At 36.3% G+C, this 25,796-nt stretch overlaps 1 protein-coding gene across 2 annotated transcripts in view; it reads right to left on the bottom strand.

Moving 5' to 3' along the window:
- The window catches only part of MBD5 (methyl-CpG binding domain protein 5), a 159,606-nt gene that overhangs the window by 42,581 nt on the left and 91,229 nt on the right, over positions 1-25,796 (bottom strand). For both annotated transcript variants that reach the window (XM_042994409.1, XM_042994410.1), the window contains 4 exons: positions 19,182-19,855; positions 9,691-9,793; positions 8,390-8,570; positions 916-3,051 (listed from right to left, as the gene is read on the bottom strand). In XM_042994409.1, the coding sequence (XP_042850343.1) occupies positions 916-3,051; positions 8,390-8,570; positions 9,691-9,793; positions 19,182-19,294 (2,533 nt within the window). In that variant the 5' untranslated portion in view covers positions 19,295-19,855. The remainder of the gene's footprint in view (positions 1-915; positions 3,052-8,389; positions 8,571-9,690; positions 9,794-19,181; positions 19,856-25,796) is intronic.

Raw genomic sequence — 25,796 nt, 5'->3', positions numbered from 1 at the left:
CATGGTGAAATTTCCTGATGTCTCCATGAATTTACCTCTTTAGTGCTTCTTTACTGATTTTTATAACAATTTCTGATGACCCTATTGCACAAAACACAGTTCTTTCTAATGTGTCTACTTTTAAATAAATTGGTCTCCTTCATTATAGTGGATGAAGAGATATAATAAATTTGGGTTCAAAACCTTAATGTCAATGGTAAAAATAATGGCTAAATTCTACAAGAAAACTGTAAAATAATTTCAAGATCAAAAATTCTGGAAATCAGGTTTTCAAGCCTTTTTTATTAGAAAACTTAAATTATTATCTTTTTTTTTAAAAGGGAGTAGCCAATATCCATTTTTGAATTTTCTCAACAAATAATAATAAAGGATAGCAAACTAGGATAAGAAAACACATTAGAAGGCAGCTTTCTACTTCATACAACTTCTAGTTACCTTTCCTATCCATTTACCTATTTCTGGTCAGCAGCAAGAACAAAAATTCTGTTTATTTTTGCCTTTTTGGGTTTTCCAAGATGAGCATCATTTACCTGAATACAAACAAAAGCTAGGGGAAACGGCTTTTCTATTGGCATAGACCGAGTACATGTCTCGTGAACCAGGAAACCCTGCCTTCTATGGCTTCTTTTGTAGTTTAGAGTCCAATGGTTATACAACCAACCGAAAGTCAAACAAAATTCAAAATGACAGATTGACAACAAGTAACGGAAACACATGGAATCCCCTTGGTTGTTATTTTTTCTATTAGACAAATCCCTAGCATTCTGTAAATAAAATTATAAATACTAAAGAAATGATGACAATTTCACAATGGGGAAAGGATCATTTCTTATCATAATAAATATTTTGGTACAAATTTTAAAAAACGTAGAAAAGTTTAGTACCTTGGGGTACTTTTTTCTAATAAAACCATACCTGCTTCAGAACTTGTTTGATTATAGCTGCTAACAATGCTGTTTGGTATCACTGGAGTGGAGGACGTTGAAATTCTTGACTGAGGTGGATTGGGATGTAATGAATTTCCTAAAGCCATGCCCGACTGACTGAGCATCCCACAGTTCCCGCTAGCCTGAATCTGATTTATTAAACCTGCAAGATGGTGGTTTGGGACTGGGCTGTTACTGTGAACAAAGTTAGTGTTTGCATTGTGGCAGTGCACGGCTTCCCCTCTCAAAGGTATGTTCTGTGTCAGTGAATTCTGAAGAGCACTGGAGTTCATATTGGGATCTGTAAAATGCAGCTGGTTAGCAGAGCAAGGCAAAGCAGTATTTGAGCCCCCACAACCCGGGGTACTATTGCTACTCAAGTGAGAGCTTTGACAACTCATAGACTGTAGTAACTGAGACATTGAACTGATGGGAAATGAACCCTGACCCTGCTTTCTTAGCAAGTCGGGTCCAGGTTTAGGAACTGCAGAACTATCCATTTGAGACTGTCTGAGCAAACTCAACACTGTGGTAGGTGGCTGTTTTCTTTTCCGCAATGAGTCTTTTTGCTGAGACATCAGCTTATCTCTTAGTGCTGCTCGACCACTTTGCCCTTCCCCTGTTGGGAGAAGCATGTTGGCAGTAGGAGTGAACATGGTGTTTAAAGTGCTATGTCCTTCAGTGTTGCCACTGCCAGCAACAGCTCCAGAATTGCTACTGCTGCTACAGTTGTTACCAGCAAGTTTGTTTTGATTTGCTAGCTGTGCTTTGGCTGCTGCTGAGAGTAAACTACTTGCTGGAAAGGAGGCAGCATTGTGCTGGTTCAAGATCTGATTTAAAGGCATTCCCAGCAAACCAGGCTGACTCTTTATGGAACCACTTCCGGCAGATGCAGTCGCAAAAGCTGCACTGCTTGGGGAATTTAGTACATTACTCATTCCAGCAATTAATGGGTTAGGGATATCCTTGTACTGATGGTGTCCATCGGACTTGGTAGAAGGGCTTGATGGCATTGATGGCCTTGGGGACCCTATTGTTGACCTTGGTGACCTGGGTGGAACCTTAATACCACTACAAGTGGCCTGGGGTCCTAGAGGTGGCATCATGAAATTTCCGTGATCTGATGATGTGGAAGATGAGCGTGATCTTTGGGGCGATGCCTCAATCCTTCCAATTCCAGTCCCCATCATGTGCACTGGGGATGTCACTGGAGAAGGGGACAGGGAGGTTGAAGCTGAATGCTGAACTCTTTGTATATGACTCCCATGATTCATATGACCAGGTTTTACGGTTGGCAAAGGGAGATTACTTGGCAAAGGAACAACAGCAGGAGGCATGCTTACATTCATCACAGGTACCTGAGAGTGGACATTTGAATGGAAACTAGTTGGATTAATGATAACAGGGTTCTGATTCACCGGTTTACTGGGAATAGGGTCAAGAATGCCAAGTGGATCTTTCTCGGATGTTAATGGCTTTTTCTGAAGAGCACAAGAAGGTGGAGGAGGGGGAGGTGGGCCTTGGGGTGGTTTGTGGTGGAACATTGCTCGTGGTATTTCCATATTAGTTGAAAAATTACACATTGGTTTTTTCATTACTGGACTCTTTGTAGTCAAGGTTGGGGAAAGAGGTATATTAGTCCTTCCAGCCATTGCACAGGATGACTGTACGGGAGAACCGTGTAGCATTACTGAAGGTGGAGAAAGAGGAGTCCTATTTAGATGAATAGGACTAGAATTGGGAGCTCCATGAAAACCAGGATTATTTCTTGGGAAAACATCAGGGCTTCCAAGTGGGTCAGTCCTTGGAGAGATTGAGCCATCTCCATATATCTGGGAACCTGACGATGCTGGGCTGGGGAGGCCTCCATGGCTGCCACGGAATGGAGATTTCTGTCCGTGTTCACTGCTGCCCAGTCTCTGCCGGGGGTAGATGGGGTGGAGTTCTTGTTGCTGGCTTCCAGGCAGTTCTTGTACATATAGCCTTCCCATGGCATTGGATGATCCAATCATTAACTTGAAAGGATTCTTACATTCAGGCATTACAGAATTTGTAATTCCTTCATGCGACTTATTTCTTACAGATCTTGGAGTTGCTGCCCGAGAAGGTACTACTGGAGTTGCATCTGGTGTGAAAGAGAGAGAGAGAAAAAAAGAATTCTGTTAGTAGTCTCAATTCTTTTGTGTTGGCATGGGGGGAGTGAAGGAAAGGAGGAAATGAGGAAGGGAGGGCATCTGGAAATAGAAATTTTCAAAAAGAAGCTGTGACTCTATGCAATTAAAAAAAAGTTCTGTACTCTAAAATAAACTTTGATGGAAAAAAAAATGCACATTATTCTCCCTTAGTTGACCAAAAGTTCTCAATAACTGCTCATTATGCTTGTTTACTTCTTATCTGTTGAGAAAGGATGGGGATCTGAATCAGTACATACTGACATTAGCCATCCTAATAATATTTATAATGTGAAGACTCAAGATTGACAGCCCATACAGAAATGGCAATGTTACTATCTTGTTGGATTTGAATTTTTTAAGAACAGGGTTACATCAGAAAATTAAAATCTGCATAGTATAATTTCTTATAATTTAAATGCACGGCCGGGGGCGCCTGGGTGGCGCAGTCGGTTAAGCGTCCGACTTCAGCCAGGTCACGATCTCGCGGTCCGTGAGTTCGAGCCCCGCGTCAGGCTCTGGGCTGATGGCTCGGAGCCTGGAGCCTGTTTCCGATTCTGTGTCTCCCTCTCTCTCTGCCCCTCCCCGTTCATGCTCTGTCTCTCTCTGTCCCAAAAATAAATTAAAAACGTTGAAAAAAAAAATTAAAAAAAATAAATAAATAAATGCACGGCCATTTTCACCAGAAAGTGTGTTACCCTATAAATCTTTCTGTTTCCTTACTGAAACTTCCTCAGGACAGCTACAAAAACTCTTCCTTATCTCACCATTTTTACTGTGAGAGCAAAAGAGTCTTAATTTTTGTGAATTAAGTGGATGGGATTTTGAATCTTTTAAAATGGGAGTGATAACAATAGTGAGGGCAGTGATACTGCAATCACGCTTAACTTCATCAAGTCTGTAACACTATCCAACACTGCAATTTCTTTGCCCTTGATCAGCCGTTATTGTAAAAACAGCCTTAGTCAACCAACTTAGGCAAAAGATTGCAATTCTTTTATTAGGCTGGAATTCCTATGCAAAATTTACTCAGAATACTAAAATCTTCAGTACTGGTTTCCAATCGAGTATTCTCTTTTTGCAGAAAGCATCGCTCCCTCTCTGGCTTTTTGGAATCCCTTCAGTTTCTTTGGAGATCAGACAGAATATAGGCAACAAAAGCAAGCTGGCTCATCACACAGAATTTTCATTTTATCATGTCCGAAGTCTAAGTTTAAGTTTTTTTAGCCCCTAAGGATGTTTAACTATTTATAAAGTTGTGCCTTTTAAAACAGAGATGGCAAATACAATCAGTTTCGTATGCCAATTCCCATCAACTGGTGGTGGCTGCTTAGAGAGCTATGTAGAAAGATGTCGAACTCCAGCTGGGCTCTGTGAGAAAATGCCAATGAGTCTTACAGGCACGGGATATGAAAGTGGTCCCATGTATACCATAAACTGGCCACCCCAATTCCGAGACTTGTAATATATTAGCAAGTATACTTGGATCCACTTGTAGTTAGAGGTATCTTTACTTAAATGGATAACTGTAGACTTAAGATAAATACCCTTTTCCTATCTGCTAGATCATATATAGGTCAAATTATATCATAACAATTTCTAAGACTGTGGTTATCAATCTGGGGTAAAGCGAAGACTAGGCAGGGTATATTAAAGAAATAAGAGAATGCAGTGAACATATAGTTTTCTTGGAAAAGTGGGCTTTCTATTTCTAGTATGGTAGAGATTATTTGATACAGTGGTTTCTGCATATAATATATGAAAAGTTGAGAACTAATGATATAAGAGAATTGCAGCCGATAAAGTCAACTTATTTTCTTGTTAAAGACAGAATTTTAAGGTTTATAATTAAAGGAATAAAATATGAAAAATACTTGGAGCATTGCACATAGCATCTAGTGAGAACACAGGTGTCTGTAGTAACATCACTAGCATTATTATGTGATTAACCGTGTCTTCTTTAGTAACAAAACCACTGAGTTGTGTCTGTTCTGAGTGTTTATACAGTGTACAGTTTATACAATATACAGACGTTGGCATCCTTATATTCAACAGAATTTAGAAAACAGCTGTGGTTTAGAAAGGATGTCTTCCATACCTGGGGAAAAATAGTTACCATCTTTAAAATGACAGGAATACTGAATAAACAAACAAAAGTCATGCTGATGTTATGTTACGTTTAGGAATTAAGTAGTATAAGAATTGGCAAATAGAAATGCTAGGCACTCATCAAGTGTTTTCATGTACACTCAAGTAGACCTTTCAAAAGAATAAACAGAAACCAAATATATCCTTATGCATGCAAAATAAAGAGAGATGTAAACTACTATATGAGTCTTCTTAACTTTTAATTACTTAAATCCCAACCCCATAATATAGTTCAATATTAGGAATTTGAAATAAACACTATGTCTGAAGCTAGTGAAAGAATAGCAACTAATCCAATAAAGCATATCATTTTTTAAAAGCAGAGGTTTTAGGGTTTTTTTAAAAAATGTTTATTTATTTTGAGAGAGAGAGAGAGCAAGCAGGGGTGAGGCAGAGAGGAGGGAAAGAGAGAGAATTCCAAGCAGGCTCCATGCTGCCAGTACAGAGCCCGATGTGGGGCTCAGTGTCATGAACCATGTGATTATGACCTGAGCCGAAATCAAGAGTGGGACGCTTAACTGACTGAGCCACCCAGACACCCCATAAAGCATATCGTTTTAAAAGCAGATGGAGATACACCTCTTATACCTGTACTAGTTAAAGATTTACGTTTAATTTCAATAATGAAATTTGTATGTATAGGGTATGACAAAGGACCTAGATCAAGATACTAGTAGGGCCAGGGGTGCCTGGGTGGCTCAGTCAGTTAAGCGGCCAACTTGGGTTCAGGTCATGATCTCACGGTCCGTGAGTTTGAGCCCAGCGTCGGGCTCTGTGCTGACCGCTCAGAGCCTGGAGGCTGTTTCGGATTCTGTGTCTCCCTCTCTCTCTGACCCTGCCCCGTTCATGCTCTGTTTCTCTCTGTCTCAAAAATAAATAAACGTTAAAAAAAAAAAAAAAAAAAGATACTACTAGGGTCATTAAAAAAGCAACAAGGCAGACTTTGTAGAAAGAGGTAAAATTGATATAATGTGATACGAGAGCGGCAGCAGATATATGCAGGGTGATATGCAAAAATGAGAACAGTTATATCAAGGTGGCAAGATAATGGTATACTTCAAATAATTTATTACTATTAAATAGGTCTTTCAATTGTTGCAATATCTTTTAGTTTAAGAAAATGTAGCTCATTAAGAGAAAAAAAAATTTCCTAATTTTTTTTTCTTACATACCTTTGTGGAGCAATTTTTTTCTGATCATTCCTGTTAAAGTTCAAAGGTTAGAGGGTTCTTGAAGAAGAGCTCTCTGCTAATAACTGCCAAATTTGTCTCTTCCTACTCTCTTCACATGAGTTCTAAGTGTGAATCTTTAATTACCTGTATGATGTCACAACTGTTCCTCTTTGTATCTAAAGCTGTCAGTAATTTGGTCCCAACTTACTTATACAGGTTTAATCTTCCATTCAAGTCAGACTAGTTTCCACATCATCTCTTAATTACGCACCACTCATCCTGAATAAGAATTTTCTTATTTCCCTCATATGTCCAAATCTTAACCATTTTCCAGGGCTAAAGATTTCTCTGATCACTGCAGTTTATACGTATCATCCCTAATTTTCAGAACTCTGCAGAACAATGTATAATTTGCCTTCAAAAACAAATGCTTTGGTGCTTAGCCATGTTTTATCTTGAAATATCATTCAAAATATTGTAATATTTTGGAAGGAGTTCATATCCTAGCCCATACAAAAAAAATTTCCTCAGTCTCAAAGTATAATTCCACAAACTACATATTAGTTATAAAGGGAAGAGTTACCTTAACAACAGAGAAAAGGGAAGAGTTACCTTAACAACAGAGAAATTGGATATACCTAACTTTATCCAAGCACTCGAACTTAATGTCATCAATATGGGATAAACTGACATATGTGTCTTCTAATGAGGACATAACATTACCTATGCAGTATTTCTACCAAACTGTGTTTAACCTGAGTATGAATAAATATCTGGAAACAATTAGGCATATCTGAAATGAGAAACACCTGTAAAACTGACCCAGACTCTTCAAAAATAGATTTCAAAAGACTGGGAAATTGGTGTAGATTAAAGAAGTATAAAAAGTTAATGCAGGGGCGCCTGGGTGGCTCAGTCGGTTAAGCGGGTGACTTCGGCTCAGGTCACGATCTCGCAGTCCGTGAGTTCGAGCCCGGCGTCGGGCTCTGTGCTGATGGCTCAGAGCCTGGAGCCCGTTTCAGATTCTGTGTCTCCCTCTCTCTCTGACCCTCCCCCGTTCATGCTCTGTCTCTCTCTGTCTCAAAAATAAATAAACGTTAAAAAAAAAAATTAAAAAAAAAGTTAATGCAGTTGTACAATCTTTGATTGCATCCTGGGTTTAAAAAACTGTAAGAAATTATTAGGACAACTGGAGCAGTTAGAATATACACTGAATTTTAGATAATAATATTATCATCAGTGTTAAATTTTTTGAATGTGATAATTAGATTGTGGTTTATATAGGAGAACATCCATGTGTTTTGAAATCTTTAGAGATGAACTGTCAGAATAATTGCAACTTCTGCCACAAAATGTTAATTGTTGAATCTGAGCAAAGGGTACATGAGTGCTTGGTGAACTGTTTATGTAATTTTTCTGCACGTTTTAAATTAAAAAAAAATAAAAGTATATGTGTGTGTGTGTGTGTGTGTGTGTGTGTGTGTGTGTTTGGTGGAGGTACAAAAAGCTCCTGACAAAGTGACTTCTCTTAGTAGGTGTTCAATAAATAGCTATTCAGTGACTGAAAGAACAACACTCTGGATGATATTGCTACTTGTGGGGGAGGACTTGAAACCACATCCATTCCAGCTCTAGCAAAAAGGTGACTTTTGTTTCCTAAAAACTGATGGCACCTTCTATTTTGTGAGCTCAGCTCTACATACTTGCACAGCATTTGGATGTGCTAATTGGTGTTTATTCTGCTCAGTTAACTCAAGGATTTAAATAGGAAATGTGGGGAAACAACTTTGTAGGAATTTTTTAGAACTAATTTGCTATCTGTAAAAAAAATGATAAAACACAGACAACTTTAGAAGCACTGTGTATGTTTTAAAAGGGGACTCAGAAAATGCTTCGCAGAGTGATTTCCAGTGACTCTTCTGGGAGAGAAGTTGCAGAGGCAAATTTCTAAACCCTTCACCGTATTACATACTTGTTCCTCCCCCAGGACTGGTGAGCACCAGAGAAGGATGTGGGGCTTCCATGCTCTTATGAAGTGTGGCCACTGCAATGATTTTTCTTTTATGTATGCATAGCTTTGTGACATCTTCATCTGCTTTAACATCTTCTGCGGTTCTCTGTTTCACAGCAGCTCCAGGATCGAAATTAAACACCTGGAAAAAGCACAGCCTCTGTTAGAATATGTCTGTAAAAACATCAGATTAAAAAAATCTTATCATCAAAAAAAAAGTTTTGTATAGATTAGGGCATATATCTGAATAAAAGTGTCTTGAGTTTTTAAATTTAAGAAAAACAGTTTTATATATAATCCAATAAATACTTCTGCTGGACTCATGGTTTTTAGTGATAAAGTAAATAATGAAAATTATCCTAATTCTAAGATAGCCAAGGTAAGTATATGGAAAGGTATAATACCTGATAATGTTTTTAATTTTAGATACTTCCTGATGTTATAACAGTACAAAAACAGATGAGGTATAGTTAAAAAAAAACCAACAACAACCCTAAAAGCTGACATTGCTACATGCTAACTTTTTCTTTGGCTTTATTTAATTACTATATTAATATTACTTTTTCATGGATTTAAAAAGTCCATTACTCTATTTTTAAAAAATCTTACTTGCTGTGTATATATTGATAGGCTGTTTCCAATGCTTTGTGGCGGTATGTGTGTGTGGAATGAGGTGAAACAAATAAAAGGAAAAAGTGGTCTATTAATCTTTAGTTCTAAAATTAGCACATAATAGATACTCAGAGAACAATGTCCTGTTTCTATTCTACTCTAAAATAATACTTTGTCATTAAAAATAACTGTATTTTTTTACCTTGCAAAGGACTAAAACAGTTTTACTTTTGGCTCAGAGGGCTCAGCTTTGCGATTTTAAAAGTATTTGTGGCAGATTTATCAACACTCATGCAAAAAATAATATTGCAGATTGAGTAGTTATAGTAAGGAAGAAAATATTGCGCTATTAAATAATGGGCATGGGTATAGCTCAAATGAAAAGGTGTTAAAAAGATTTTGGTGAAATATTTAATATGAATATAGGTTTGTCACCTTTGAAAATGACTGGGACTTGAACCATTTTCTACAATTTTAAGCATTCCAGAGTGCATGCAAAAGATATCTAATTAGATAAAGACTTTAAAATGCATATATGATTGGAGAAGTAATATACAAATGAAATGCCAGATGAGAAAAATATATGAAACACCTAAAAAAACAAAAAACAAAAAACAAAATGGCCAATAGATGTGTTGTGAAATGGTTACCTTGGGAAGAATAAGAGGACATTCCAAGCCACACTTGCATGTTCCGTCAGTAAGCAGGTATGTTTTAACCTGCTCCAAGCAAGATAACAAAGACCCACTGGGACTGTAAAAAAAGTTAAAAAAAAAATATCAGGAAATAATTCTGACTGCACATATTATATGAAAAAAGGCGTAACTTAAGTCTTACTGTCCTTCAAAAGATAACATTTTCCTATTAAGGAAAATCATTTTCTTTGTCAATATTATGTTATCTGCTAAATTACATCTTTTAACACTATCGGTCTTTCTTCTAACCAAACTATTTCTCAGAAAAATAGAGATTTTCATAGAAAATTAAATAGAAGTATTTTGAAAACCAAGAGTGGACTAAGAACGGCAAAGAATGCTATCCTTAAGAAAGTACAGAAACAGGCAAGAGAGGAATGAGAAAACTACATGAAAGTAATCATTATTTTAAAGTAGATCTACTTTTAAAAGCTGTTTGAGGAAAGACTGAAATTTAGAAACATGTTGGAAGTCAAACCAGAAAGTCATTAAGTCTACAAAAGTTGTGGCCAGCAAGTTCTTCCTTTTAATCTTGGAATCTAGAACCAAACTGTCCCAATGTTAAAAACAGATTTCTCTTTTTTTCCCCAATCCCCAAACATTTCCCTGCAATGTTTCTTTGTAGATAGATAAGTATGGTCCAACTCAAATTGTACTGGGGAACCAAACCATTTTGGCAAGGAAAGAGGAGCAATGCAGAACTGACAAAGATCACGAACTCTGTAAGAAAACAGGGTTTTAGATGTCAGAAGGTGCTGTGTACATCTTCTGGCTGGTAATTGGGGGTAATGCTCTCAATGTTACTGCTCTGTGGTCACAAAAGGCAGTATTTTCTGTGAATACTGATCAAGTTCAAGTCTACAGGTTAGGTACAAATTCAGATGGTAGGACAAGTCTTTTGATTTGTATTTACAATGAAGGTTAGTTTAAAATGGGCAATCTGTATTAATATGTTGATTTTAATAGTATTAAATAGATATTATGCTTTGAAAACTATTATATACTTTTCATTCAAGAATAGCTTTTATTTATGACTATTTACTAAAACTTTCACTTTAGTCTTCTGATCGAATTTATCCAGAAAAAATACTCTCCATGTTGTATACAAAGCATTACTCTACTGGGGGCAGACTGCTTGCATAAAAACACAGGTAATAGTTTCATATCTATACATAAATAAGGGGCGCCTGGGTGGCTCAGTCGGTTGGGTGTCTGACTTCAGCTCAGGTCATGATCTCACGGTTTGTGAGTTTGAGCCCCGCCTCAGGCTCTGTGTTGACAGCTCGAAGCCTGGAGCCTGCTTCAGACTCTGTGTCTCCCTCTCTCTCTGCTCCTCCCCCACGTATGCTCTATCTCTCTCTGTCTCTCAAAGATCAATAAGTTAAAAAAATTGTTTTTATACATAAACCAGTTTTAAAATGCAATTCATATTTTATTTATGGACAGTCAAAGAAGTGACTTATGCACATAGAAAATCTCATTTAAAATCCTCAATTTTGTTGACTGAAACATTCATTTGTTTAGACGAATACTTTTTTTCAGATGATATGTAAAAAGTAATAATTCCCATATTACAGACTCGAGTTCCACCCCAGTGGTAGGGGCAATCTCATGCTTTTGAAAGTCTGATAGTGTTAATAAAACAAGATTACCATTCAGATGTCATGTGAAGAATTCATAAATTTTGTGAAAAGAAACTGCCTAGCATTTTACAGTTAAAGAAAGTGTATGAACTGAATCCTAGAGGAATCTAATGGTAAAATTAAACATGAAGACAAGAATTCCTGAATTCTATTAGAGTACTCTACTCTAGACACTTAAAAACATTTCCTCTCAATCAGTCAGTTGAGTTCTTTCCTTCAGTTGTAGCTCTTTAATTAACTTTTGTGAGTAATAATTAACATAAAAAATAGCTACAAGTCTTATGGCACAGATAAAGCTCAAAAGATTGGAAGCAGGTGGGAAATTTAAGGTGCAGCCTCAATGCCACCCTGAAGCAGGAGCAGCTGGAGACTACCTAAAAATCACAAGCAAACTGCACATTGAGAAGGGAGCTACAGAAGGAGGGCTAGCTTCCTATCCATGTTTAAGTACTAATTTAACCAGTTATATATACAAACAAATAAAAAACCATGCTGACTTAATTTATTTGATGGTATTTTACCTTATCTGACAAAGTTTGCTTCCACAATAATTCTCAGTGTATAGATTTGAATTTGGAGAACTCACACTAAATGATAATAAAGTCTACTTACACTTGGCAAATCATGAATGAACAAGATAAATGACAGATTCCCAGACTTAACTTGGTTTCACTCAGCTCTCAGCAGTCTGAAAAGCTGATGTATCTTTCTTATGTAGTTTTATAAGATGAAGTAAAAAAATTAAATTATCAAGATTTTAGAGTCATTTGCTCTAAGATGAATATATTTGCTCCCTACAGACTAGAATAACCACAAATATAAACAACAACATTGAAATCTTGCTATATTTATAAGAAAATATTTTTAGTAGTTTTTAATAGCATTGGCAATAGGAAACTTGGAAAAAGTTATCCCATATGACCTTGTCCATCTTATCTACTGTGGGGTGAGCTCCACATTCTCTGCTTTCTTATACCTTCACTCCAATTAACATAGAGCACATCTATACCATTGCAGAAATACTTATGTGCAAAAGAATTTCAACAGGTAATTAAGTTTACCTCAACAAACACCTCAAACAAAGCAAACACACCTGAGATAGAATCTGAACTGACTTTTGAGTTATTAAGGCATGAAATTGTTTGTATTCATATCATAGAAAATACCTCATTCATATAAATACATCTTTGCACAAATGGAGAATTCCACTGAAGCTGCGATACAAATCATCACACTGAAAAAAAGAGCATTAATGTAATGATACAACGTGATATCTTTTAAAAAGTCCTAAGCCTGTTTCTAATAGTTTTTTAATTATATCACAAAGAAAGATTTGTTATCATAAGCTTTCATACACTTACTGATAAACTACAAAATAAGTAACTTAGGGGCGCCTGGGTGGCTCAGTCGGTTAAGCGTCCGACTTCGGCTCAGGTCATGATCTCGCTGGTCTGTGAGTTCCAGCCCCGCGTCGGGCTCTGTGCTGACTGCTCAGAGCCTGGAGCCTGTTTCAGATTCTGTGTCTCCCTCTCTCTCTGACCCTCCCCAGTTCGTGCTCTGTCTCTGTCTCAAAAATAAAGAAACGTTAAAAAAAAAAATTAAAAAAAAATAAGTAACTTAGGTGCCACTTGCTTAATAATAAGACTAAAACTTGATCAAGGTTCAAGATGGCAGTGTAGGAAGATCCTGAGCTCAGCTCCACCCATGGACATAATGAATCTACAACTACAACACGAAGACCTAGAAACTAGATGAACAGAATCTCCACAACAGACGGCAGCACTGAAATGGATGGAAGAGGCAGAGAAACAGTCTCAATAAGGAAAAGAACTCTAGGGAGGAAGTTCCATGGTCGAGAAGGATCTCAAAGGTATGATATTTGTCCCTTAAAAGCAAGAGATTTTGCTGATGTGGGTTGCCTCCATATCAGGCAGTCCAACCCTTAGATCCTACATAGGAGGGACAAGCCCCCCAAGTAGCTGGCTTTGAAAACTAACAGAGAATATGTCTGGAAAAAACTACCTAATTATAGGGAGAAAATCTGGTCTCAAAAGGCTAATGCACAGACTGACTTGGCCCAGAAACCAGAGCAAAAACACTCAATTGAAAAGCGCATAGACCATAGGTGAAGGATACCTACTTACCAATCTTGGTGAGCCTTCTGGAGAGGCAAGAGGCAGCAAGGCCTCTTCTCAAGGACTGAGACCCTGGCGACAGTCATTTCTTCTACCTCATTCTGCCATGCTGCACTGGTGGGCACTATTTTGGAATCGTTCTACTAGACCACTAATGCAAACAGGATATGCCCTGCTGAGAACTCTCCACAACCTTGTACCTCCACCAGCCTTGCAGCAAGCAGGACCCTAGTTGTGCCCACTAGCATGTCCGTAGCAGTTACCCCAGTGCCATACAGCCATCCAGGCCAGGAGCCAGCCCTATCCACAGTTACATCCACAGCATTTGTGGCCACACTACCACAGAAGGGTAACTGCTGTCCACACAAGGGACACCCCTGTAGCAGATGGCTCTGGTGGCCAGGTAGGATTTCATTTCTGGGCCCATAGGACATCTCATATATAAAACTACTCCTTCAAGACCGGGAGATAGCTGAAATGCCTAATACATAGAAATAAACACAGAGAGGTAGGCAAAATGAGGAGACAGAGAAATATGTTCAAAAGAACAAGACAAAACCTCAGAAAAAGAACTAAACAAATAGAGATAAACAATCTATTTGATAAAGAGGTCAAAGTTAATGGTTATAAACATGCTTACTGAACTTGTGAGAACAATGGATGAACACAGAACTTGAACAAGGAGAGAGAAAATATAAGTACCAATCAGAGCTGAAGAATATCATAACAGAACTGAAAAATACATTAGGGGGAATAAAGAGCCGAAAAGATGTCACAGAAGAATGGATCAGCAATCTAGAAGACAGAGTAATGGAAACTGCCTAAACTGAATGACAAAAAGAAAAAATAATTTAAATAAATAAGTAAAGTTTAAGAAATCCCTGAAACAACATCAAGCATACTAACATTCGCATTACATATAGGGGTTTCATTAGTAGAAGGAAGAAATGAAAGTGTCAGAAAACTTATTTGAAAAAATTATAGTTGAAGATGTTCATGACCTGGGGAAGGAAACAGACATCCAGGTTTGGGAAGCACGAGAGTCCCAAACAAGATGAATCTAGAGATCTACACCAAGACACATTATAATTAAAATGTCAAAAATTAAAGATAAAGAGAGAATCCTTTAAAAAAGCCAGAGAAAAGCAATTTAGTTACATATAAGTAAATCCCCATAAGACTATCAGCTGAATTTTCAGCAGAAAATTTTCAGGCCAGAAGGTAGTGACATGATATATTCAAAGTAGCGAAAGGAAAAAGCTTACAACCAAGGATCCTTTACCCGGCTAAGTTATCAATCAGGACTGAAGGGGAAGATAAAAATTTTCCCAGACAAGCAAAAGCTAAAGGAGTTAAACACAACTAAACTTGCTTTATAAGCACTGTTAAACTGGGCGCCTGGGTGGTTCCCTAGGTTAAGTGTCTGACTCTTGATTTCAGCTCAGGTCTGATCTCACGTTAGTGAGTTAGAGCCCTGTGTTGGGCTCTGTACTGACAGCATGGAGACTGCTTGGGATTCTTTCTCTCTTTCTCTCTTGGCCCTGTCCCCTTCTCTCTCTCTCTCTCTTTCTCTCTCTCTCAAAATAAGTAATTAAACTTAAAAAAAAAAAGACCTATTAAAGGGAAAGTGGAAAAGGCCATGACTAGAAATAAGAAAATATATGAAAGAAAAAAAATCCCACTGGTATAGGCAAACATAGAAAAGGTAGTGGATCAACCTCTTGTAAAGCTAGTATGAAGGTTAAAAGACAAAAGTAGTAAAATCAATTATATCTACAATAATGAAAAGATGCACAAAATAAAAAGATGCAAAACATGACATCAAAAACATAAAATGTGGGGAGAAGAGCAAACATGTAATGCTTTTAGAATGCTTTCAAACTTAAGCAACCACCAACTTAATATAGATTTCTATATGTATAGGATGTTATATATGAACCTCATGGTGACCAAAAACCTAAAATAGATACACAAGAAAATAAAAAGAAAAGAATCCAAACATAAAACTAAAGAACATCATCAAATCACAGAGGAAGAGAGGAAGAGAAGAAAGGAACAGAAGAACTACAAAAACAACCAGAAAACAATGAACATAATAGCAATAAGTACACACTTATCAATAAATGCTTTAAGTGTAAATGGACTAAGTGTTCCAATCAAAATACATAGGGTGGCTGAATGGATTAAAAGAAACAAAACAAGACCCATCTATATGCTGCCTATGAGAGACTTAGTTCAGATCTAAACACACACACAGACTGAAATTGAAGGGATAAAAAAAGATATTCTATGCAAATGGAAACAAAAACAAAACTGGGGTAGCAATACTTATATCACACAAAATAGACTTTATAAGAAAGGCTGTAACAAGAGACAAAAAAGGAAATTTACAAAATGATAAAGGGATCAATTCAACAAGAAGACATAACATTTGTAAATATTTATTTACCTAACATAGTAGCACCTAAATATATAAAGCAAATATTAACAGACACAAAGGGAGAAACTGACAGTAATACTATAAAAGTAGGGGACTTTAACACCCCACTTACATCAAAGGGTAGATCATTCAGACAGAAAATCAGTAAGGAAACACTGGCCTTAAATGACCCACTAGACCTGATGGACTTATCAGATACGTACAGAACATTCCATCTCAAGTGCACATGGAGCATCCTTCGGGATACATCGTATTTGACTGCAGAGTAAGTCTCAACAAGTTTAAATCATATCAAGCACCTTTTCAAACCACAACAGTATAAAACTAGAAATCAATCACAGGAAGACAAATTGAAAAACCACAAATACGTGGAGACTAAACAACATTCTACTGAACAACCAATGGCCAATGAAGAAATCAAAGAAGAAACCGAAAAATATTTTGAGATATATAAGCACAACATTCTAAAACCTACGGATGCAAAAGAAGTGTTAAAAGGGATGTTTATAATGATACAGGCCTGCTTCAAAACACAAGAAAAATTCTAAATCTTTTGAGATATATAAGCACAACATTCTAAAACCTATGGGATGCAGCAAAAGAAGTGTTAAGAGGAATGTTTATAATGATACAGGCCTGCTTCAAGATGCAAGAAAAATTCCAAAAAAGAATTTAATCCTAAATGTAGATGAACTAGAAAAAGAAGAAACAAAACCCAAAATTAGTAGAAGGAAGGAAATAATAAACATCAGAGTGGAAATAAATGAAATAGAGACTAAAAATAAAAAAAAAATAGAAAAGATCAATGAAACTAAACGCTGGTCCTTTGAAAAGATAAACAAAATCAGAAAACATTTAGCTAGACTCATCAAGAAAAAAAAAGGGGGATCCAAATGAATAAAGTGACAAATGAAAAAGGAGAAAAAATCCTGAATAGCCAAATCAATCTTGAGAAAGAAGAACAAAGCTGAAGGTAGTCACAATCCTGATTTCAAACTAAACTACAAAGCTATAGTAATCAAAAACAATATGGTACCAGAACTAGCACAAAAACAGACACCATGATCAAAGGAACAAATTAGAAAGACCAGAAATAAACCCATGGTTATATGGTCAATTAATAAACAACAAACAAGGCAAGAGTGTACAATGGGGAAAAGACAATCTCTTCAATAAGCGTTACTGGGAAAACTAAACAGCTACATGCATAAAAAGGAAACTGTACCACTTTCTTATACCACACACAAAAATAAGCTCAAAATTGAAGACTAGAATATAAGCCCTGAAACTATAAAACTCTTAGAAGAAAACATAAGCGGTAACCTCTTTGACATCTTAGCAATATTTTTTTGGATCAGTCATCTCAGGCAAGGACAGCAAAAGCAGAAATAAACAAATGGGACTATATCGTACCAAAAAGCTTTTTACACAGTGAAGTAAACCATCCACAAACAAAATGGCAACTTACTGAATGAGAGAAGATATTCACAAAGGGTATATACAATAAGGGGTTAACATCCAAAACATATAAAGAACTCCTACAACTTAATATGAAAAAATCAAACATTCAGATTTTAAAATGTACAGATGACCTGACTGGACATTTTTCAAAGACATACAGATGGCCAACAGGCATATGAAAAAATGTTCAATATCACTAACCAGCAGGGAAATGCACATCAAAATCACAATGAAATATCCTCTCACACATGTCAGAATGATTGTGATTAAAAAGATAAAAAATAACAAGTATTGGTGAGGATGGGAGAAAGGGAACCATTGCACACCATTGGTAAGAATGTAAATTGGAGCAGCAAGTTTGGAAAAAAGCATGGAGCTTCCTCAAAAAATTAAAAATAGAAATACCATACAATCTAGCAATTCCACTGCATTGGCCATGCATACCACTTCTAGATATTTAACCAAAGAAAATGAAAACACTAATTCAAAAAGACAAATGCACTCCTATGTTCATTGCAGCTTTATTTGCAATAGCCAAGATATGGAAGCACCCTCAGTGTTCATAGATAGATGAATGGACAAAGGAGATTTGTACATGCACACACACACACACACACACACACACACACACACACACACGGGAATATTACTCAGTGATAAAAAAAAGGATGAGATCTTGCCATTTGTGACAACATGGTTGATCCTAGAGGGTAGTATCTAAGTGAAATATGTCAGAGAAAGATAAATACCATATGACTTCATTTATATGTAGAATCTGAAGAACAAAACAAATGACCAAACCAAACAAAGCAGAAACAGACTCATTGATATAGAAAAGAAACTGGTGGTTGCCAGAGGGAGATGAATGGGAGGATGGACAAAATAGATCTTTCAGTTATAAAACATGTTAGACATAGGGAGGTAATGTACAGCATAGGGAATAGTCAGTGTAACAATTTGTATGATAATAGATGGTAACTAGACTTATTGAGGTGACAATTTCATAAAGTATACAAATGTCGAATCACTATGTTGTACTAATGAAACTAATATAATATTGTATATCAGTTAAGAAAACCCTGAAACTTCTTGGCAACAGTTCAGTTATTCCATTCAACTTGCTGTACACAAGATATATGCCACCAAAATTTTAAAAAGCAGGCATTTGCATTTTATTTGTATGATTTTAACTTGTGATATGAACAGCCATCTCCATCATGACTTTTTCTCTTTTACTGTTATATGCAATGGAATAGATTTAAAACTGTGCAGAAAAAATTAGGGAAATTATTTTTAGTTAATATCAGGAATTAAGAAGACTAATGATTGAAACTGTCTATAGATAAAGACACTCAACCTTATATCAGAAAAGCCAGCGGAAGCACGATGAAGGACAGAATAATACAGTCAAGAAATAGTGGGTTTATTTCCAGTATTTTACATTTTCCTATGAATGTGGTAACGGTGCTTATATGTTTCTTTTAGAAATCTTCATATTTTTCCTTATCCTTGTTACAGAGATAAACAGAATGACACCTTATATAAACACAAGTAATGCATAAAAATTCTCTCTTGTAACCTAAGGCAATTTACATTGCAAAACAGTACAGAATAAAACGTTCAAATATTTCTAGCAGGAAGGTCATTTATTCAAATTTATGTGAGGTGCTGTCAGTGACGGTATTTTGTTCCTCAAAAGAACAGACTCTACCTCCTTAATTTGGGGATTGCAAACTTGGAGGTGACACGGATAATAACAAGGCTCACCTGACATAAAGCACTCCATTTTGATCCACACGACGCTGCCAACCCACAGGAACTTGTATAGCTGGAAGACCTCCATCTTTGTCCCCTCCGTCACAGTCCTTGCCTCCATTCATTTTCTGTGTCTGCTTGGGACTTTCCAAAGATATCAGCAATAAGATGATATCCTTATATTACAGGGCATGATGGCCTTCAAAAATGGCCAGTGCAGCACAGTTTTTCCCAGACTGTACAAAATGCATTGGGAAGCTTCGGCTCAGTTTGGAACCAAGTCCTTGAAATCTGCCATTGTGGAAAAAATCAGTTTCCCATTATAATCTACATTAAATAACCAATATTTAATTCCTAAGGATGGTCTACATGGGTAAAAATGAGTGTTTCTGACTAAGGAAAATCATATTCACCAATGCTGGTACCTGTCTGAAGTGGGGGAGGGGAGGAGTGTAAAGTTTTTAGTTCAACATTTTGTCTTGAACCTTGATGTCAGACTAAAATAACCTCTATTGTCTAGAAACCGGTCTCATTTTTACAGTGTGAGTCGGTTAATATTTCCAGGTACTACCCGCCTTTAGAGGCCACATTCTTTAAACTTTCTCTTCATCTTCCAATCTGAATCCAAGATGTTGCAGGTTGGTTCATCTGATGTTTTCATGTCTTCAAAATTCCAATAATGTAGCCTGAAACATATGTAAATGTGTAAACTGTATATTTAATATTGAAAAACCGAGAAGCCGCACACTTTTAAAAATGGAATAAACTGCTACGTGTACCAAAACACTTTGATGTTCTCTGCCATGAACATCACATGTCAAATTCGTCTTTTCTTCTTCCAACTTGCTCCACTCACTCTAGTTAAATCAACTTGCTTGCTCTTCATCACATGTAACTTTCTAATTATTAAAGATAGACCCATAATCATGGCATATCACACACACACATAACCTCCTTCTTACTCACAAGAAAAATTTATCACCTCTTAGGTTCTGACAATTGGAAAGTTGTGTGTTAATCCAGTTACATTTTCTCACTCTTTAATTGTAAATATTCTTATGATTTACTTTTCTTTTCTAATCATTTTATTAGTCTGAAGAAGAAAAATTTTTTAAAGAAAAAAATTAAAAGGAAATCTACAGTACCTTTCCAAATATAAGAGATTTCCCCACCCCCAGCCCCCCGTTCTTGCATATAAGAGTGGGAGTTGCTTTATAGTTAAGATTTACAAATTCCCATCCATTACGGGGTACTCTGTTAATTCCTTTATTAAGTCACAAGGTGCTGCTTAGGGAAGACATACTGGCTTGAAACAATAGCAATAAGGGCTAGGGTGGAAAGCTTGTAAGAGGTCATCTTAAGGGATCTGTTAAATAAGAAAAGATGGCAAATAAATTTTTAGAAGATTTAGTACTTACTCCTAATGGAGAATGTGTTATTTCTTGTGGTATACAAGCCTTTCTATAATCAATTTAATATATAATGTGTGATTATACTGTGGGACTCATGAAACTTACTAAAAGATGAATGAAAATAATTATTCTAGTGTTATATAAGTGGGACTTGTGGCTTGTGATAAAAATTTCCAGTGACAGCATCACCCACAGGTTAAAAAAAATGCTGTGTCTCAGACAACTTAACTGAAAGTGAAGGTGTTATGCTCTGGAAAGGTCTGTATTAAAAGACTTAAGATTCATATGAAAATATTAAAATTACCTCAAAAAATTTAAATAAAAGGACTTATATTTTAGATGTTTAAAATATGTATGCATAACTTAATCAATGAATGAAACAGTGTAAATAGACACATAACTACTTTACTTACATTCCTAAAAAAACTTACATAATTAAGTTAGCTCTGGACATTTTTTGAGCTTTCTTCACAGGAGAATGCCTTATGCTAAAAGGCATCATGTATTCAGGCATAAGCTCTATTTGCAGCTTGGGCTGAGACAGAAAGTGTTGCAATGAAGCATATACTCATTTAGCTGAAAGTCACAAACCATGGGCATGGATGTGGTAAACATCATCAGGCAATGGGAAAAGTAGCAAAAATTTATTGGGAAAAATGTGGGGTATAAGGAAAAGTGCCAAGTAGTAGCATTCCCAATGGTGTCTCAAGCTAACTTGCATTGCTGGGGCCACTCCATTGTGTCTATGTTTCTCACAGAAATGACCTACTTGTCTCCCATCCACTGTACCTTTAACTATGACCCCTGTTGATCATTTATGAGTTTATTGACGTTTCATTCCACAGTTAGTCAACAGCTATTATGTACGAGGTGTTATGCTATGTGCTGCAGTACAACGATGGTGAAACCCTTCTTTATCCATAGTCCAGTATAATGTTTGGCACTAAAGAGATGTTCAGTGAGGAAGAATATAAAGGAAAGAGGGAGGAAGGATGAGAAAGAATGGAGAGAGCAAGGAAGGGTCAGTCCGGTCCAGTAGAGTTCCCAGTGCTAGTGGAAGATGGGAAAGAGGCATGAATTTTGTGCCATTCTGGACTCCCAGTTTTGGTAAATAGTGACAGACCCTGATTATTGAACCTGTTTTTTTTTTTTTTTTTTTTTTTTTAACAGCCCTTTTTCATGTTCATTTTATTAATTTGCTTTTCCTAATGAAATCTCTTTAGTGGTTTGTGATCATTAGATTGAACTGGCTTTCATTCTCCCTACTTCTGTTTTTGAGCTTTGTGATCATTTGATGCCTATTTTCTTTCCTTTCTTCTTTCTTCTTCTTCTTCTCCTCCTTCGCCTTCTTCTCCTTCTCCTTCTCCTCCTTCTTCTCCTTCTCCTTCTCTTTCTTCTTTGTTTGCCTGCTCTTGAATGCAACTCCAACTTCCCCAAGACTGGCTGGTTCACTCCATTAAGTAATTTGTGTATCCGCCAGATAATAACATTGGCTCGATTCCTGCCAAATAACTCTCTCATATTTCAGTAATGAAAAATAGAAATATCTGATGGCTGGGTTTTGCTTAGACCAGCAATTCTCAGAGCATGGTGCTGGGACAATCATTACTGTCAATAATGCCCAAGAACTTGTCAGAAATATAAATTCACAGGCCTGGCCCCAGACTTAATGAATTAGAAAGCTTGGGGGCCCTTCTGTTCTTTAAGAAGCCTTCCAGGTGATTCTGATGCATGCTCAAGTTTGAGACCCACTGACTTAGACTAATGCCCCTGCCTCCCTTCCCAGGACATGGACGTTTTATTTATTTATTTATTTATTTATTTATTTATTTATTTATTTATTTATTTATTTTTGAGGAGGGGATTGTTTTTATTTTTTATTTTTTATTATTTTTTTTAATATGAAATTTATTGTCAAATTGATTTCCATACAACACCCAGTGCTCATCCCAACAGGTGCCCTCCTCAATACCAATCACCTACTCCCCCCTCCCTCCCACTCCCCATCAACCCTCAGTTTGTTCTCAGTTTTTAAGAGTCTCTTATGTTTTGGCTCTCTCCCTCTCTAACCTCTTTTTTTTTTTCCTTCCCCTCCCCCATGGTCTTCTGTTAAGTTTCTCAGGATCCACATAAGAGTGAAAACGTATGGTATCCGTCTTTCTCTGTATGACTTATTTCACTTAGCATAACACTCTCCAGTTCCATCCACGTTGCTACAAAAGGGGACATGGCCCTTTTATATCTCTACACTATGCAGGCAGCCAGCCCTCAACTTCCTTTTGTCCCTGGGGAAGAGGGGTGGGGGGATGGGGCAGCCATCCTTTTTTTGTTGATACTTCAGCCTTCTAGAAGCAGCTCAATTGCAAGGGCCTTAGGGAGTCCTCACAGAGTGGAGGTCAAGTATCTACATAGTTATCATTTATTTATCTGTAAGTGGCACCTATTTCCTCAACATTCATTTGTGAATTTGGAAAATTCGGAGATGTTTGAAGGTGAAAATTAAATTGGACTGTAATCTCAGTGTTGAATAACTACTGCAAACCTGAATGTACTTTCTTTTAATAGTTGTTTTTAGAAAATTTTAAAAGCACATGTTAAAAAAGAAATTATTATAACAATAAACCACTACTCCAAATTCACAATGTCAGCATTTTGTCAGTTTTGCTTATTTTTAAAAATAAAACTCCATTACAGATACAGCTAAATACTATCTCCCTCCCCCACCCGTCTCTCTTTTTAGTCCTATTTCTTTCCCTTCCATCTTAAAGGCAACCACCATCATAAATCTGGTCCTCATTCTTATAGGCTTTGCTTTTATATGTTTATTCCCTGTATATGTATATGTAAACAATATTTGGTATTGGTATATGTGTTTCAAAATTTTTATATAAATACTATTACACATATATATCATTCTGCAACTTGCTTTTTAAAATTCAACACTGTTTGAGAGTTATCTCAGTTGAGATACATAGATCTGTCCCTGTTTCAGACATGTAGATCCAATTTGTTAATTTTTAACATCTGAATGGTATTCTATCATATTATTATAGAACTATTTATTTATTGGTGTATCAATCATATTAATGTTAGGCTGTAGAGTCTGCACAGTCTCAATTTTTCAGACACTGCCAAGTTGCTCTCCAAAGTTGTACTGAATCCAAGTTTTTTTCATGTTCTAAACATGTCTTTTTCCTTTAAATATTGGATCATGACCACTTTGTACTTTATTTTCATCCTGAGCATTTTACTATGGCATTAAATATTTTTCCAAAATATTATTTTTAATTGCTGGATAGTATTTTTGGGGATACACACACACAGACACACACACACACACATATATAATTTATTCACTTCCCTCTTGTGAACATAGATTTTTTCCTAGACTTTAGCAACTACAAATAAATCTGAGATAAATATTTCAGCCTTTTTGGCATATTTAGTGAGAATTCTTTGTTAAAATGGAATTGCCAAATTTTAAGACCCTTGATAAATTTCTTAAAGTGACAAAAGGGTAGTTTTGGGAAAGCATTTCAGGCCATGTTTCTCAAACTTTTGAAACCCTCTTGTATGTCCTCTTTTGCTAAATATTAAAATCTTCTCTTTGCCCCTAAGATTCTGATAACTTTATTTCCTAAAGAGATTCATCATAAAATATTTAGTCATGCTTTATTTTTATAGTTTATATCTAAAAACAATAGTTTCTCCTCTTTTCCAAATTTAACATTAAAAAAAACCCTGCACATCCACAACATTTTCCCTTCATCTCCCCCGAAGATTCCATTATGACCCACCTTGTTTATATGGCTTGGTTTAAGCCCAATAGACACAGGTTAAAGCAGAAAAGATATTGTGATATGAAAGGTACCTACATCTCACCAACACTCAGGATCAGGGATAGATCTTACACTTAGGACATAATTCAAATTTATTCCACAAACAATTCTAGCAACAACAATATAAAATTCAAAAAGTGGTGTGTGGGGGTGGGTGGGTTGTGGGTGTGTGTATATTCTGAGATCTACCACAATTCTACAGACATTTTAATTTTTCTACTTTCTTTAAATATGCAAATTAGTTTGGGAATTGGCTTTTAGTGAAATGAATTTTAGTGGCTTGATTTACTTCTTTGCATTGGCTTCTTTTGATCATTCAGAATTCAAATTAGATGTTACCTCCTCGAAGAGACTATACTGTAAGCCATAGGTAATCTCTCAAACTTTGTCAATTCACTGGTACCTCTCATCATCCATTTGTTTATCATTTATTTGTTTGTTTATTGGCTTTCTCTCCCCATAGACTGTAAACTTCCTCACAGCAGGGACCATGTCTCTCTAGGTCCTTCCTATATTCCTAGTTTCTGGTATAGTGCCTGGTCTGCAGTAGGAGCTTAAATACTTCCTGAAGACTGCATATTCAAATCAGTCAACATAATTTTATATTCTGATTTTTACCATGTAGGCTTATAAAAATTTAGCAACACATGCATCTAAAATGAAAGGTTTTTTTTTAAAGTTTATTTATTTATTTGAGAGAGACAGAGGCACTGTGAGTAGGGGAGGGGCAGAGAGAGAGAGAGAGAGAGAGAGAGAGAGAGAGAGAGAGAGAGAAAGAGAGAGAGAGAATCCCAAACAAGCTCTCAGCACAGAGCCCACTGTGGGGCTTGAACTCACAAAACTGTGAGATCATGACCTGAGCCAAAACCAAGAGTCAGACGCTTAACCGACTGAGCCACCCAGGTGCTCCTGAAAGAGAGGTTTTTAAAAGAAGCCAGTGGAAGCTAATGAGTGTGAATGTTGACAAAATATATAAAAGATGTTTTGCTCTAGATTTGTCCCTGATCTCATAATCTCTGATAATTTCTGTGTAGAAAGTATGATAGGGCTTCTAAGAAAATCAATAAAGTGACTTTATATTTTATTTGTAAAGTGCATCAGTTTTATTTATGAAGTGGTTTATATATACATTTTAATTGGATTAATAAAGAAACCATTAAAATAAATGAATCCAACAATTTAAAATTAAACTTATATTTCAATAGGATGCTAATTAATACAACAGACCTTTTTTTCTTAATCTGCTTTACTGACATTCTTTTCAACCTAAGAATAAACTCACTAGTTTATGCAGTGTTAAATGTATATTTTAAAAGTTATACTCAAAGCACCATGAAGACTATCAGATTATGACATCATGAAAATAAGTAAGTAGG

This window comes from Panthera tigris, chromosome C1 (assembly GCF_018350195.1).
Source record: "Panthera tigris isolate Pti1 chromosome C1, P.tigris_Pti1_mat1.1, whole genome shotgun sequence".
NCBI lineage: Eukaryota > Metazoa > Chordata > Mammalia > Carnivora > Felidae > Panthera > Panthera tigris.
The sequence above is the reverse complement of the archived record's forward strand: the minus strand, read 5'-3'. Positions and strand labels throughout refer to the sequence as shown.